Source organism: Cricetulus griseus (assembly GCF_003668045.3).
Source record: "Cricetulus griseus strain 17A/GY chromosome 1 unlocalized genomic scaffold, alternate assembly CriGri-PICRH-1.0 chr1_0, whole genome shotgun sequence".
NCBI classification, from domain to species: domain Eukaryota; kingdom Metazoa; phylum Chordata; class Mammalia; order Rodentia; family Cricetidae; genus Cricetulus; species Cricetulus griseus.
The window spans coordinates 67,086,326-67,103,117 of NW_023276806.1; the positions used below are offsets into that span (position 1 = coordinate 67,086,326).

Genomic DNA, 16,792 nt, shown 5'->3' on the forward strand with positions numbered 1-16,792 from the left:
ATAAAATTTAAAAAGCATTCAAAAAGGCTATTTTCTCCCCACCTCTAAAATACTGTCTACCCACATTCTCTTTCAAGTTCTCCCTTTGTTGTCATATTCTCAATGTTGTTTACAGACAGGCTATGCCAGGTAGGCTGGGAAAAGAAAGTAAGGCATAGGGCAACTGGAAACGCTTCTTCAGCAAGGGAGCACAACGCGATTCATATCTTGAGGTGATTATGGGGAAGTGTACCCCTGAGATCAAGATATGAGCACATTGTTCAGACTCTTAGGAGGCTCAGAGAGAGAAGTGACTAACATCCATGGCCAGTTATAACCACTTGGAGAATCAGGGCCCAACTGAACAAGCAGCAGGGATCCAGGTCAGGCAAGGATCCAGGTCACACATCAAAGTCCGGGGTACTTTCTGTAAAGAGGAAAATGCAGTGAGGGTGAAATTCAGTCTGGAAAGGTTCATTACCCTCAAGCTAAACTGGCTAGAAAGCAGATCAAGGGCCAGAACAGGAAAGAGTTAATCCACATGCGTAGCCCACAATGATAGGAGAGAGGTCAAAAACTGGAGCTGTACTCCAAAGGTACAACGGTTATGTCCCCTATGAGTCATAAACAGTATTGGCCTTTTTCTGCATCGACAGACAATTGGTACAGGCTCCCCAAGGATGCCAAAATCTACAAGTGCAAAAGTCTCCCATAAAGTATACAGAAATTTTCATGTAACCTAAGCAATCCTTCTATGTGCTTTAAATCATTTCTAGATTACTTATAACACTGAATGAGATACAACTAATGTGTAAATAGCTGTTGTACAGCGTTATTAAGGGGATAGCGTTAAGGCAAGTCTGCGTGTTCATTACAGGTGTAGCTTGTTTTTCAGATACTTCTGAATCCATAGATACAGGATTCAGGGGAAAAGATGGCTGACTGTATTCATGTCTTATTCTTATACACTCACAAAAATCTTTGAGATAAATGGGACAACAGTCTTTTTGTCTGTATTTCAGAGGGAAACAACTTTTCGGAGAGCACATAGTTCAATGTTTTCTGGGCATTAACTATTCCCCCACATTTTTTTTTTTGGTTAAAATCAGTTATCATCTCACTTTAGAGTTAGTTACTTCAAAGAGATCCACACAGCCACATCCCCAACCTAATCCCATAGCTGGGCTGTAGCCCTTCAGCTAGAGTCAGGGGTTATACTTGAACTTCCTCTCCATGGCTCCTTCGGGAAGGCCAAGGATTCAGGGCTGGGATCCTGTAGTCTTTGGCAAGACACAGACATTCTCAAAAGAGCTCCCTGCCAGCCACCCAGCTGTCTTACATACACACTAGAAATAAGGTTTAGGAAGGTTAACAGAGTCAGGTCAAGCTGCCTTCTGCTGTTAGCTCAAATTTAGGGCTTGAAGATTGGGGTCACCTCAGAGAACTAGCCTAGGATCGAAAGGAAAGACTAACTCATTTAGTTCTGCTGTATGATTTAGAAGCCGTTTTATGGTTTGGAAAACTGTTTTCTTTGACTTATTTTTTTCATGTTTAGAATAAAGACATTGACCAGTTCCTCTTATTCTTATGTTCAATAATTGTATTTAAAAATATATATCCTTGTCCATCACCAAGCTCTCTCCCACTCCAAAGAAAAACAAAACTACTGATAGGATGTGCGCAAACTACCGCACACATACTCTGCAGCCCTGGTGGAATTATCCTGACCACTAGAGGCAACTGCCTTTCTTCCTCCTTCGTTCCTTGGAAGTGCAGTAGGTCAGTAGGACTTACCTGAGCAGATCACTGCCACATCTTCCTTGTGGGTACAGTCGTGGTACCCCCACAGCCTGTGCCGGCAGGACTCCAGGGACTGCTCCTCCCCCGAGCATACAACATCATCCAGCCAGATGCGGCCAGCCCCAGGTCCATAGCTTTTCCTGGCTTTGAAGGATGGAAAGAGGGGCTTCCCACAGCTCAGCTGCTTGCACACCACTTGGTCTTCCTTTTCTCCCCAGCCATCGTCACAGACAGAGCCCCATGTACCCATGTGTAGCACCTCCAACCTCCCAGAGCAGGGGTTGTCTCCTCCTACCAGCCTCAGCTCGAAGGGATCTGCAGGTTGAAGGAGGGAGGTGATAACATAAGAGATGAAAGGAAAAGAGAAAAAAATAAGATTATGTGCAAGGTTACCAAAACCCTACCAGTAAGTTTGAAACTCTTTATGTGTTTTTTGGTGACAGCCTCTCCTTTCCTAAGTCTCCGTCCATTTCTAACTCCCATGGCCAGGTCTGTTTCCCTAACTTGAATGTTTTCACTTTATTTTTTAAAATATATATATGTACTGTATTCATTAATATACATCACTTATAAGTACATAATATGTATAAAGGTATTTCTAGTGGTTATTATGAACCAAAGAGCTCAGCAGACATACCCTATTTACAGCATTTTGAATCATAGTTCATAGTATGATTGTGCAATGCACAATTTTTGTTTCCCTCTACAAAGGGAGTAATTCTTAAGGGAATTGGCAATCTACACAAACATGTAAATTTACAATGGCCTTTTAGTGCACGGGTAGTTTTGTAAATATTGTTTGTCTGGGTTTCCACTTAAATGAATAGACCTCGTCTCTGGCTGCAGGATACTATCTTCCATTACCTTCACATTCCATCCATGTGTCCTCGCTGTGGGTACAGTTGTTCTCCAAAGGTTTAAAGGGGCAGTCCCGAAGGTTTGCTTCGTGTCCAGAACATGACATCTGGCCCTTCCAGATGGGTCCTTTGCCCTGAGCCATCTTGTTGCAGCATCTATGGGTCAGTAGTGCCCGCCCACACCCCAGCTGCCTGCATGCCACCTTCGAGGCCCGTAGGTTCCAGCCTGCTTTGCACACACTGCTCCACTGCGCCTGGTGTAGCACCTCCACTCGACCCCGGCAGTGCCCCGGCCCGTCTACTAGTCGCACATTCTCTGGGGTGAAAGGGTCTGGAAAGAAAAGAAGGAGCGATGTCTGTTCCATGCCAGAACAAGGTTCTCTCAGAAAAGGGAATCCGATTATCCATGGCTCCGTTCTTGGTGGTCAGGACAGGGCTGCTGGAGTAGTAAGTGCCACATAATGGATGGTGGCAAGGGAATGAAATGATGGTTTCTCAGTCCCCAGAGAAATCATAATCATTTCTGTAGCATTTTAGTTTCTCAAATTATTTCCATATTCAATTTCTTATTGCTCCTCACAAGAGACAGTTAAAATTAATCTATAGATTTAAATATTAGTAAATACATATATTAACAGGAAATATCAAAATATTTTGGCTTGATGTTGGAATAAATCAAATATTCCAGACAAATGCTCCCAAATCCTGGCTTTCCTAAGAAATAGACTTTAACATTCGAGGGGGGGAGAGGTGTGTGTGTGTTCATCTTTTCTTTAATGATAAATTCTTTAAAAAGGAGACAAAAAGAAGGGGACAGAGCCAGGCTTGCAGTGATGTCACAGTCTCTGGAGAAAGCACACAATACTGTTAATTCATAGGAAGCTTCTTATGTAGCACAGTGAAGGAACACATGACATTGTGTCCATTTATTTGTGCAACCCCATTGGTTGCCCATTTATATCCCTATGTCCATCTGTCTCTGAGATTGCTTTGGCTTCCTACCAGCACCTCCTGTCTCCCCAACTAAGCTGATAGACAACTTGAGAATTGAAATGTTCACAAGAGCACTTATGAAATCCCATGTGCTCTTCCATAACTACATCCCAGATCCAGACATAGGCATTGAACAAATGTTCAGCGGCTGATGGATCTGTGTGTTTTGTTTGCATGTACGTAAATAAGAGAAATTGGACCTCATAGCTAACTGGAAACTAAGAAAGAAGCAATATGGGTACTATTTTATCCAGGTCTCTCAGTCAATCAAGTGTGACATGTAAAGGGTGATGTTGCCATCATTCATTGAGCACTGTGTGACAGCCTATGACAGGAAATAAAGATTAACAGGATGGTCACATGGGCTATAGGCTACTGGAAGATGTTCTTTGAGTCCTCTATACTTACCCTCACACTGTACCCCAGCATCTTCTTCATGTGGGCAATTAAAAACGTCTTCATTTTGCTCACATTCAGATAATGTGCCTTCCATCCCATTGCAGTTGACGTCTTGAATAAGAACTTTTTGCTCTTTTGGTGCCGCTGGCTTATATTTTGCACCACGTGGAGTTTTTCGGGCTGCTCCACAATTCAGCTCCCGGCATACCACAGCCACATCCTTCAGATCCCAGCCATCATCACACACAGTCCCCCACTGGCCATTGAGTTCCACCTCCACTCGCCCTTCACAGCGGTGGGGACCTCCTACTAGCCGCACTTTGGGTGGAGACTCTGCAAAGAGATGAGATATTAGCCCGAGGTTTCAGAGAAGCAAAAGTGTGCTTGGGGGTATATACAGCCGTTTTGGGACCCATATACCTTTGACAGACAGCATGGAGAAATTGGATTCAGGATAGGAGAGTTAAAGGAACTTCAAGATATGTTTATGATCTTAATTGTACACAACCAAGAGATGTCATTTCAAGACATGCATGTACTGATATCCTTATCAGATTGATGATGACAAAGCTGGCTGAAGACTTGGCAGAGATTTTAGACCCTCTAGTGGTCAGAATGAGAGGACCAATAAATGTCTACTCTCAATTTCATAGATGAGGAAATCTCTCCTCATAGAAGCAATGGCTGTCACCCTGGGCCCCAGCCCAGAACAAAAGGGTAAGGATGATAATTTTGTAATTCTTTTATTTTTCATTGGCAGAAGCCATGCTGTCACCCCTGGGAATGGTGCATAAATGTTGCAAATGGAGCTCCTGAAATGGTGAGGCCCTTTGGAGAATCCCATCCAATAGGCAAGGACCTATGGAAACAATACTGCAAACGCCTGTGTTGATCTTAGGGAGCTCATGGGCTTCAGGCTTCTATAACTTTTGCTATGCTTAATCCTATGGCAACTCTTAGTTTTGCTTTGTTAGTCGAGATTATGCCTCAGTTTACTGGGAACAAAAGCCTCTACAGAAAATTAAATTTCTCTGATCTGCTACAGAAACCAGTTTCTCCGGTTGCCTCTGACTGCCTTTGTAGTCTTCCTGAATAAGCAGGGGGAACTCACTAAGGTTAATGATTGGTGCTTATTTAATTCCAAAAAGAGAAAGATATACTCCAAGGAACTTAAGAATCAAGAAAATGGTTTCTTAAAGGATGGCATTCAAAACGTTATAGGAACACAGAAGGAAAAAGAGCTAGCACGTGAAAGGTCAGACATATCTCTGGCACCAAGACATGAACACTCAGATGCTTTTTCAATATCAAAGGATCAATAAAGGAATCTAGAACTCCCAATTCTCTTAAAAGAGAAGCACATGCAGAAATTGGCAAGAAGAATGGAAGTTTAGTCCCAATAGTTAAAGAGTTAGGTATTAATCATTAATATTTTGAGAACTCATAAATAATGATTATAACTGCAATCCATATAATAAAAGTGATGTACAGATTACTGAGAAACTGGTATACACCTGAAAAATGACATCCTAGGCACCCCAATGTACTCAGCTGATTTCATATTGTTTAGAACTAATCACAGGGCTTAAATCTCTTACGTTGTAACCGCATGTTTGCTGCTAGCTAGGGCATAATATGAATAAGATGTATATAGCTAGATCTAAACATTTGGTTTGCTATATAGTGATATGAGATAAAGGTCAACGACTTCCAGGGAGTGGAAAAGAAAAGAAATTAAAATGTTAATGATTCTTGGAAAATGATTAAAGAGAAATGATTTGAAACTGCTCATGCTTGAGTGCATTAGAACTTGTATAAATAAAGACAGCTTGAGGTAGCCGGGGCCATAAGTTTGAAAGACAACCAGTGGTCAGACTCCTCATTTTCGACAACTTCACACATCTGTCCTGTGGCACAAGAACCGCACTGGAGCTGGACTCGGCATTCTATGACTTTCTCTTGTGGTAGCCAGATTGAGATAGTAGCGATCCATTTTCTTCTGTTTGCTCTCTTCTCACCTCTCCCCCTTTTCCTCCACATTCCCCTTCCCCTTCTACCTCCTCCTCCTCTTTCTCTTTCCTCTCCTGCTATTTCCTGCAACATTACCCCTGTCTAAAAACTTAGCTCAGAAGAAATTGGCAAGGGAAGAGTCAGAGCTTCAAAGGCTTAAACCCCAATTGACTAGAGGCCAATGGGAAAGAGGGAGGCACTTGGGAGCCTCCTCAGAGTTTCTGAGGAGTCAAGAACTTAGTTGTATTTCCTTATTAAAATCCTGTGTGTGGAAGAAAAAACAAACAAACAAATTCTCTCCTGTCCACCAGGAAATAGGGTAGAGAAGGCAGTTAGGGAAACTGAAGACAAGCCTATCAGACAATGTATGTGTACTCAGAGAAGAATGAGGAACAAGATAGGATTTATTCCTCTTGAGAGATTTTATTACAGCTTGAAACAGTCTTGCCAAATCTGCTGTAGCCTCAGAGGACTGAATTAATAACATCTTCATTCAGTGGCAAAGTCAACCGAGAGGCCAAATGTATTGGAGAAGACCGCATCTGGTCTGATGGTCTGTGACTGGTCCTGAGATTGACACCTTAATATAGGCCACCATGATTGCCTACTGGTCACAGTCTTATTCCTGAGGTTCGGATTTCCCACTGTCTATTCTGTCTCAACCTTTCACAAACTCTCCAGACCTGGACTCCACTCAGGAACAGTAGTTGACTAAGACCAATGTGGTCTGCCTAGTTTTAAGTTTTATTTGGAAATTTATGTTTTGTTTACTGGCTCATTTTAATTATCCTTTATTAATTTTTTGGGGAGGAAAGCAGTATCATGAATTAAAATTAAGACTACAAATTAAAATGTAACCATTAAAAAACTAAGAAGAGATAAAAAAATGGAATTAGGCTAGATGTCTATCAACTGAACAATGGAGAATGAAAATGTGGTACATATACACAATGGAGCTTTACTTGCTTTAAAGAAAAATGAAATTACAAAGTCTGCTGGAAAATGGATGGATCTGGAAAATATCATACTGAGGTAACCCAGACCCAGAAAGATGAACATCACAAGTTCTCTCTCTTATGCGGATTCTAGCATAAAATGATTAGGTTTGTATGTTTAATTTGAAGTGTTTATGAAGAAACCTAGAAAGGCCCATGAGAGGGGAAGAGGAAGAGGTCTTAAGGAGTGGGGGGATAGGCTAGAATAAAAGTAGAGAAATAATAAAATCCTAGAGCTTAAGGGTTTAAGTAGGGTTAGGAGCTTGAAGACAGAGGAGAGGAAACGGCGGGGTAAGTCATCTAAAACCAAGGATATATGAAGAACCATTATAGAAACCCACTACTTTGTAGGATAACTAAAAACACAATTTTTTGAGAGAAGAATGAATTTGAACAAGTTAGCCTGCAAGGGTCCATAATGCTTCTCACTAGAAGACATGAAAATCTCATTGTCCAGTCTGAGATACCACCTTGTGAGTTATTGGCTAGGAAGGGCCCAGTGGCTCCATAAACAACACAGGCATTGTCATTGCTCTTGGTTACTGAACATAAATAGATGTTAAGATATTATTGCAGAAGATGCATCATATTTTGGCTGTATGATGTAGTGAAATCAAGTTGGAACTGACCTGAAAATTTCCTCCCTAATACCTTTCATAGTGCCAAAAGGCACTGCTCAGGCTGCAGGAGGGAGAAAAGCTACTGGTGGAATACCTAGTGCTGAGGTTGCCTTCTATAAACTGACTTTCCAGGAAAAATATGCTAACTGGTGCTATATAGTGGCATGAGAGTTATGCCAGTAATTGACTGTTTGGGATTGTATTTGAGGCCTGCTCCACAGAGGGAATTCATGCTTGGCAATGCAAGCCTTATCAAACATCCATGGAGAGGTTATAGGTCAGGGAGTGGGGGTAACCTATTGCTATTGCCTTAAAAAATAGCATGTTGTCAAATTGCCTTCTAAATATTTGTGTTTGTGTATGTATATTAGTGCTTCCTTCAGCTTTGGCCAGAGAATCTTCTCTCTGCAGTGGGCATCAGTTAATGAAAAGATTCAAAGCTGGCCAAAGTACTGAGAATAAGTGACCATTGAATGAGATACCTATATCCGCACCTCAGGGAACATGGTGGAAAAGGAGAAGAAAGAGATTAAGAGGTAGAGGATGGGGAGGAGTGCTGTGAAATGCTGTCTTCTGAACACTGTGCAGCAATTTCACCAACTCATGGCAGCTACGGTTAGTGGCATTAGACTTGCACAGATCAAGCCAACAAGAACAGCTGACAGCCCAATAGGGCTGTTTGTTTGTTTTCTTTTTGTTCTAAGGAGAGGACATGAAGGGGGAAAAGGGATACGTTGAGAGTGTCTGGGGAAATAGGAGGGACAAGTTGAGAATGGCTTTTATCAAGATACATTGTTCACATGTATGGGATTGTCAAAAATGAAGGATGCTCTGTTATTTAAAAGACTAAGAAAGTTCCCACTGTTGTGCATTTGAGTTTCAAGTTTGTGTGCCAGGGTACAGATATAAATCAAGAGAGTCATGTGGAGGTAATTTTGGGGTCATTGGATTGAAAATTAGAGTCTGGGTTGGCATTATCTTGAAGATCAGGAAAAAACTTGCTATCTGGATCATGTGTGGGCTAACTTACTTCATTTTGGATTGTAAAATTCTTGTTCTAACAAATTTTTATTTTTTATTTTTAATGGAGTAGAAGTGTAGAGAGCAGTTTCTAGGAAGAATGACGCAAGCCAAGAGCTCATGGAGGATGAGTAGAAAGGAATTGACTGGTGATAATCGACTTGAGGAAATTAAGCTTGAGGGATGAAGCAGAGAGGGAAATTGCATTCTTGGGGGTGTCCTGGCAGAACACACACACACACACACACACACACACACACACACACACACACCACACCACACACCACAGTGACATCCTTGGTGTGAGGAGACTACAAAGAGAGCACGTAGCGCCTGTGTTGGTGACAACCATGGAGGCTAAGAGAAAAAGATCAAGGGATCTCAGCACCTGTATAGGAACCCAGAAGCAGCACCTAACACATCAAGTTGCATCTATGTGGCAGATGATCTCACTATAATAATGTATGGTGTAGTACGAATAATAAAAACCCAGAGACAGACATTGGGGTCAAAGCTGAAGATCAGAGAAGCAAAGTGGTCAACCACTAGAAAGTTCTCACCTCTACCAATACTCAGACCGAAAGGGCCATCCTGTCCTCAGATTGCATCTCCAGATTACACCGCTCCTCAGACTGCTCAGACTGCCCTGAGCACCTGTCTCTTCCTACCTTATATTCCTCTCTTGTGCTGGGATTAAAGGAGTAGATCCCAAGTGCTGAGGTCACCTTTGTGTGAGCTCTGTTTCTCTTTTAGACTGGATCAGTTTCGTGTATCTCATGGTAGCCTTGAATTAAAAGAGATTTGTCTGCTTCTGTCTCCCAAGTGCTGGGATTAAAGGTGTGTGCTGCCCCTGCCTGGCCTCTATGGCTAACTAGCGTGGCTAGCTTTGCATTCCGATCTTCAGGAAAGCTTTATTTGTTAGATCATAAACAAAATATCACCACAGAATGGAGTTGTCTCTGGTCAAGCCTCTACCATCCAGCAAAAGAGAGCATGGAGGGGTAGTGTAAAAGAAACTGAAAGCATAGTCTGTGGTTCCTCCTCTCCCGATTCCCCTTATCTGCCCTAGGCAGCACCACTCTCACCACTGTACAGGCTCCTTGAGGAGGCAGAAAGTGCCGGCTAAACTTCAGTCTCCCTTTTGCTGGTCAAGCCACATACTGCACAGGGGAAGGAAGCACTGCTACCCGAAGCTTCCAATAAGGTTGAGGCAAACGTGGGCCTGGTTTGAATCACTTCACAGCCTAGGAAGCTACAGATTTTCTTCAGTCCTAAACCTGGAGGCTTCTCTCTTGAGAACTCAAACAAACAAACAAACAAAACAAAACAAAACAAAATAAAAAAACTCAGACAGACAAAAAAAAAAAAATCCTTACCTGAGAGGCAGGATCCAATGAAAATGGCCGAGATGGCTGAGGAAAGAAAGAAAGTAAAACAGGAAGGAAGGTCAGAGAGTCAATTTCCAAGTCTTTGTTCAAACCACCCTCGTTTTGAAGGCCCTGATCAGACTTCTTCAGGGAACATGGGAGACACATAGCCTCCAAGGGCAGTCTTGTCATGGCCTTGTTCTGGCACCAGCCTCAAAGGACACCATGGGTGTCACAGAGGCCAATTCTATTGAATTAACTGACTTAGTTGTCCCTTGCCTGTAACTGCAGCTCCACCTCGGGCTGAGCCAGGCAGTATCTACTACTATCATTTACTCTGATTAACTGTGGCTGCCTCAAGTAGGAGTGTGGTGATGTAGTGTTTTGGTTCACAGAAAAGAGCACTGAGGCCACTGGGGTCACTGGTGTAGAAGGTAGAGAGGCACGATTGGCTGTGTTCACTGGCACTCATTTAGATGGGAGTAAGCAAACTCCTCTGTATGGAGCCAGTGGCAAAGATTTTTGATTTTGGAGTTTGCATGCTGAGTTACAACTGCTCAGCTCTGCCCCCTCGATGCAAATGAGCATCGGGGACCTTTGCTTACAGACATTATTTTAAATTTCAGGTAATTTTTTATGCATTGTGAAATGATATTTTTATTTTTATTTTCCTCTACCATTTAATGGTGTAAAAGTCATTCGCAGCTTGTAAACTGTGGTTCATCTAAACTTAATTTAGATCAACAGGCCAGGAGCAGCTCTTTATACTCAGCATTTCTTTGGAATATGAGTGATTTTCCCTCTACATGAGCTGTGTGTGGTTGGACGTTCTGTCACTTTCTTCATACTGTGAAGCCCTGTAACCCTCAATTGCTACCGAAGCTAAGCATTTTCAGTTATGTAATTTGCCTGCCACATAAGTCATAAGATTTTCCTGAAAGAGCAGTGTCTTTGGACCAGTCTAGAGTTTCAAACAAACAGCTCAGTGATTAATCTTCAAAACTTCTTTCTAGAAATACCTTCCCAGGAACCTCTTCTTTCTCCACCCTCTTTCTCCCTCTCCCATCCTCCCTCCCTCCCTCCCTCTCTCTCTTTCTCTCCTTTCCTTTCCTTTCTTTCTTTCTTCCTCTCTCTCTCTCTCTCTCTCTCTCTCTCTCTCTCTCTCTCTCTTTTCTCTTCTTTCTTTTTTTTTAAGACAGGGTTTCTCTGTAGCTCTGACTGTCCTAGACTTCACTTTGTAGACCAGGCTAGCCTTGAACTCAGAGACTGACCTACCTCTGCTTCCCAAGTGCTGGGATTAAATGTGTGTACTGAGAGGGCAAGGAGCCAGACCAGGGCCATGATAGGTTTCCAATGACCCCTGCCGGAGACCAGGCCTTAGTATCAGTTTACTGGAACTGGCTGGAGCTGAGCAAGCAGTTCTTGAGAAAGCAACAACCCAGGGGCAACCAATCAGAGGACACCCCACAGCCTTGTGCAAGCTTGAGAGAACTAAAAATAGTTTCTCCCATCCTTCAGCTGAAAAGACCCTAACTGATTACTAAACCACTAACCAATCCTATAACAACCAGTAAACTTTTTGTTTAAACCCACCAATCAGCCCCCAGACTAACCTCCCCTCCCTGGAACTCCTCTAGTCTTGCTTAAAAGGAGCTTTCCTCCTTCTCTCATTGTTGCCATGTGGCACTCGAACAAGCTGGATTAGAAAGTGATTTTGCTAATTGCATACGTGACTGGTGGTCTTTTTTTTGTTTTTTTTTTGTTTTTTTGTTTTTGTTTTTGTTTTTTGAAACAGGGTTTCTCTGTATTGCTTTGGAGCCTGTCCTGGAACTCGATTCGTAGACCAGGCTGGCTTCGAACTCACAGAGGTCTGCCTGCCCTCTGCCTCCCGAGTGCTGGGATTAAAGGCGTGTGCCACCAACACCTGGCTATGATTGGTGGTCTTTTATGGGGACTTCTCTTGGACCTTAACATGTGCCACCATGCCTGGAGGAGCCTCTTACTCTTAATCTTCAGTCAGCAACTGAGGCCTTGTGTATTACAATGCCTAAGACTCGGCTATACTACATGTGTACATTGCATTACCTCCCACACAAAACAGAAGGACATTAGATGGAAAGCGGGTGTGCTGAGCTGACACACAGGAACGGAAGTGGTACAGCCAGGAAATGGCTTGGAGCTTCTGAACACCATTGACAGGAGAAGGCCTTTGTGAATGTGAGACTTCAGGTGAGCCTTGGGGGCTCAACAATAATCTACAAGGCAAGACTAGTTGTTGGTTTCTGCTGGGATATGGAGATGTTTAAGACATGGTCAGGACCCTTCCCTGGACATATAAATCTGAAACTGAAAGAAGAGTGTGGGCATTGCTAATAATCTCAGTAATCAAGACACTAAAAATGGATGTGACTTATTAGGGTAGCAGATCATATATTAATTACATCATGTAGTAAAAGGTTTCTAGTAGGACATAAGCTTGTAGTCCTAGCAGTGGAGAGACAGAGACAGGAGACTCTCTAGTGCTCACTGGCTAACCACCCTAGACTAACTGACCAACTTCAGTCTCAAAATAAGGTTGTCCAACAACACAATGCTTTCCTCTGTTAGACATAGGTACAACACGCAAAATCCTCTTAAAAACTTCTGCAGAATGTAACATCTTTACTTCATAGATCAGAGAGCAAACTTCAAAGAAGTATGGTAACTCACAAATTCAGTTAAGAGTCATGGCTAAAATACATGTTTCTTTGTATCCAAAACTCCAGATTATCCAATATCTAGAGCAGTGATTGCCAAGTTTCCTAATGCTGTGAACCTTTAATACAGTTCCTCATGTTGTGGTGACCATAAAATTATCTTTGCTGCTACTTCATAACTGTGATTTTGCTATTCCTATGAGTTATATCATAGATACCTGTGTTTTCCTACGGTGTTAGGCGATCCCTGTGAAAGGGCTGTTCCACCCCAAATGTTGAGAGCTCCTGATCTAGACTGACCTTGGGAAAATTAGAGAAATGTGTGAAACACTTTTCATGGGACACTAGACTAATAGACAAATAAAAGACAATTATTTTGTACCTCAACTTCCTTTGTTTTCTTTTTTAAAATAAACACTTTTTTAAAAAGTACTGAGGAAAGGAGGTGGGCGGAGTTTCATTACAGAAAGACAATACTCTCAAGGGGTAAGTGTGAGCTACTCAAGAAAATCCCTACGACAGCTGGATTTCTCCCTTACTCTAACTGACTGCTCCCCAACATCCAGTCATCTCCCTTAGTAATAGTACATTTAGGGGAATGTGTGTACAAGGAAATGTATGTAAGGGTGTGTAAATATAGGGAAACAGACAGAAACATGGCTATTAAGGCAAACTTCAAACATGGATTTAGGGGCTTTCTAAGCTTTAGAACAAGTTACCATAAATAGGAAGCCTTTCTTGAAAGACACCTGAATCAGCATTGGAGACTATCCTCCTGGTGAAGTTTCCAGAAGCCCTGAAGTCTAGACAAACAGGAGCAGAGCCACTCACCGAGCATCAAGTTGAACAGTGGAGCCATGAGTCCGGCAGCTGAAGACGGTGTGCTGAGTAAGGTCCCAGGCAGCAATGTTTGGTTTGAGTGCTAGGGGAAGGAAGAGACACGTCCTGAGTGCAGCAGGAGCTTTATCGAATGACCAAAGCCAACGGGCCCAGGGGGATGGAAGACAGACATGCTGAGTTCAGCACGCCTAGAGGAAGGGAGGTGACTGAGAGTGGCTAAGATCCTGAAAAAAGGGGGTGTTGTTGTCATGCCTTCATCGTACTGAAAGCCTCATTAAACCTGTTACTGCTTCATTTCCTCCTATGTGAAAATGAGTTCTCCTAAGGGAAGGTAGGTGCCCAAGTATGGTCCTCTTTTGTTAGGAGTCTAGACCATAATTGGCCTCCAAAGGTGAGGTCTGTGGGACAAGTCAGTCAATTTGAATGACTTGACTTCCGAATGAAGCACCTAGGGAACACAGGTGCCAGAGGTCAAAGAATAAATGTAAACATACCCTTTAAGGCCCATCCCATAATCCATAATTCATGACTGTGTATTTATCTCTGCTGTTAGGGCAGGCTTTTCTACCTTCAACCAGTTTTCCCAGGTGCTGAACAGAAGAAGGCCTAACACACAGCTTTGCTGGCTGTGCCCAACTTGAAACTTGGATGGCCACAGGTCCCAGTAGTGATGGACAGATAATACCCTTTGCTGAACTCAGATGGCCTTCCAGTCTAAATTATGATGGAAACAAACTAAGCCTCATATCCCTCAGGATCCTCAACCTTTTGTCTTCCTTACCTGCCCTTCAAGAGCTATAAGACAAATTTAATGGACACACATCGTCACGCATGGACACAACCCTGACTCTAGCACAGGGAATTTTCCCTGATGATTCGATAGCTGAGGTCACTTAGCATGAGACTTGGATCATTGTAGGGTTTGTATTTCTTTACTTGTTTTTAATATAATAAAAGAAGATAATACTATAATAGTGTGAGTCATTCAGGATGGGAAGCTGACCCATAGTTCAGGGTTCCCATCAGATGTGAAATTTATTAAAAAGAGAAGACTTTGGGGCCATGATGGGGCCTTGAGGTGGAAGGGAGAACATTAGACAATACAATACGGAGATCTAAAATGATGCAGGGATGGGGGGCTTCAAGGGAAGGAGAGGTTTCCCTTTAAAACTTGGAGAGGAGTTCAATTGTGAGGAGATTGAGAGGGGCACACTGAGAAAGCATGGTGGGAGAAGGCCAAAGGAGACTTCGGATAACCTACCTGAAAAAGATCATGCCAAGAACACAAAAAAGGGCTAGCATCATAACCTTTTAGGAGTGGCAGGAAGTTTGACATCACATGATTTGGTTCGACACAGCATATGTGACAAAGCACGGAGAGGTATGGAGTCACAGCCCACTGTTTCTTAACTGTCCCAGAGAGCTCTGCAAGGTGTCACACGAGGCAGGCTTTGGGGTCTGGCCTAAAGGTGCAGGCCCACATCCTAGCAATCGCTTTCTTCAGAAACCATTTTCAGCTGCTGTGAGTGACAGACAATGTGCTGAATGAGGGAGTGACCGGGTGAAGGGGCCTGGTTTGGAATACCGAAAGAGAAACTCTAATAATTGCAGCAACACAGAAAATCTGTTGTGAGAGAGGGAAGTAAACTTTGGGGGACACATGTAGCAAATGACTACTTCCACTTGGGCTATTCAAAGAGGCTATCACAGAGGTGGTGACACTTGATCAGGGCTTAAGAAGTGAGTGTACTGGGTGTTGTCATGAGAAAAGCTTGGCTGAGCACATGCAAACAAACGCACGGATGTCCATTTACGGAACAACAGGGAGGCAGCTGGGGTGGCACCTGGGGTGGCAGGAGTGGTCAATATTCTCGGGCTACTGGGTCACACTGTACCTAAAATGCTCTACATTCTCTTCCATCCTTTAGGACCCTGACACAAACAGCACTTTACCCTGGAAAACATAGACTTGTGATTGAGGAATATATTTCACATGTGAAATTAAGTAAGAGTAGGGAGGGGTAAAAAGACAAAATACCTTCTCAATAAAATACCTTATCAACAAAGTCAAGAGCACAAGGAAAGGAAAACAAGCTTGTTATTCAGCAGGGACATTATTTCATAGGACACAAGCCACTACTAATGGTATTATGCATCTGCTGTGGAATTCTTTCCTCAAGCATAACAGCTCATTACCGTCCTAATCAGAGCATCCAGAATTACCCACAAGAGGCCCTTAACAAGATCAGCCTGTGTACATTCCCTAAGAAAGGCGGGAGAGGGAAGACGGTTAGGGCCTCACCCGAGGTCACAGCAACTACCTCCTCCCGTGTCCCCATCCCAGTAGAGGCAATTCTGCTCCAGCTGCAAATGGTCTCCGCAGGTAGTAGTTTTTATAGGAGGAGGAAAGTTAACTGCGAGGGGGAGAAACTCTGTCCACACAGCTGTGAAGACGGGCATCATGCTGGAGTATGGCTTTTCAATGATACAGCTATTTTGGGGTTACCCAGGCCAAATCAGCTTGCTGCCTCAACAGGCTGGATTTGGGTGGGACTGTTACTTTGATCTGTTGGCTGGTGCCCTGTCTGGGGGTTAAGGCTTAAGCTTCACATCTCTCCAGGAAAACTTCCCACAATAGCGTTTTAGAGCATGTATTCTGGTTTCAGCATGAAGAGTTGGAAGGGACAAAGACCATTACTGGGTCATGGAGACTCTTAGAGAACACTGGGATGGGATATTGTGACCCATGCCTATAATACTAGCATTCCAGAGGCTGGGATACATAGTAAGACACTGCCTCAGAGGGAGACAGGAAAGAGAGGGCGAGGGCGAGGGCGAGGGGGAGAGGGCGAGAGGGCGCTCACTGGACCACTGAACTAGTCCAAAGGGAAGAGGATATGAACAGAAAGTACAGTGTTTAGGGTGGAGGTCAAAGTGGGTAGAGCGTTTATCATAAGTCTGCAAGGCTGTGTTGGGCTGGGGGCTGTAGAAAGTCATAAAGTCTGAAATTACTTTATTTTAAATATTATTTATTTTTCTTCTATGAGTCTGAGTGTTTGTCAGCGTTTATGTATGTATGTGGACCACATGTGCTGGTGTCTCAGGAGGCCAAAAGAGGACACTGGATTTCCTAGAGCTAAAGTCACAGATGGTTGTGAGCCTCTTTGTGGGTGCTGGGAACCAAACCTGGGTCCTCTGCAAGAGCAGCCATGGTTC

The 16,792-nt window shown here is 43.2% G+C and overlaps 1 protein-coding gene across 1 annotated transcript; it reads right to left on the reverse strand.

Annotated features, from left to right (window-relative positions):
* Positions 1–380: 380 nt before the first annotated feature.
* Positions 381–13,595, reverse strand: Cd5l (CD5 molecule like). Its single transcript, XM_027393019.2, has 6 exons — positions 13,568–13,595; positions 10,050–10,085; positions 4,038–4,361; positions 2,644–2,967; positions 1,774–2,094; positions 381–406 (listed from the first exon to the last, which is right to left on the reverse strand). The coding sequence occupies exons 1-6, from the start codon at positions 13,593–13,595 to the stop codon at positions 381–383; spliced, it is 1,059 nt and encodes a 352-aa protein (XP_027248820.1).
* Between the last annotated feature and the right edge of the window lie 3,197 nt (positions 13,596–16,792).

Bases quoted from the DNA above. Each gene is read 5' to 3' on its own strand.
- Cd5l (XM_027393019.2), bottom strand. From the start codon at position 13,595: ATGGCTCCACTGTTCAACTTGATGCTCG. The intron at 10,086-13,567 runs GTGAGTGGCTCT...TTCTTTCCTCAG, and splicing joins ACTGTTCAACTTGATGCTCG to CCATCTCGGCCATTTTCATT. The intron at 2,095-2,643 runs GTAATGGAAGAT...TTCAACCTGCAG, and splicing joins CACATGGATGGAATGTGAAG to ATCCCTTCGAGCTGAGGCTG.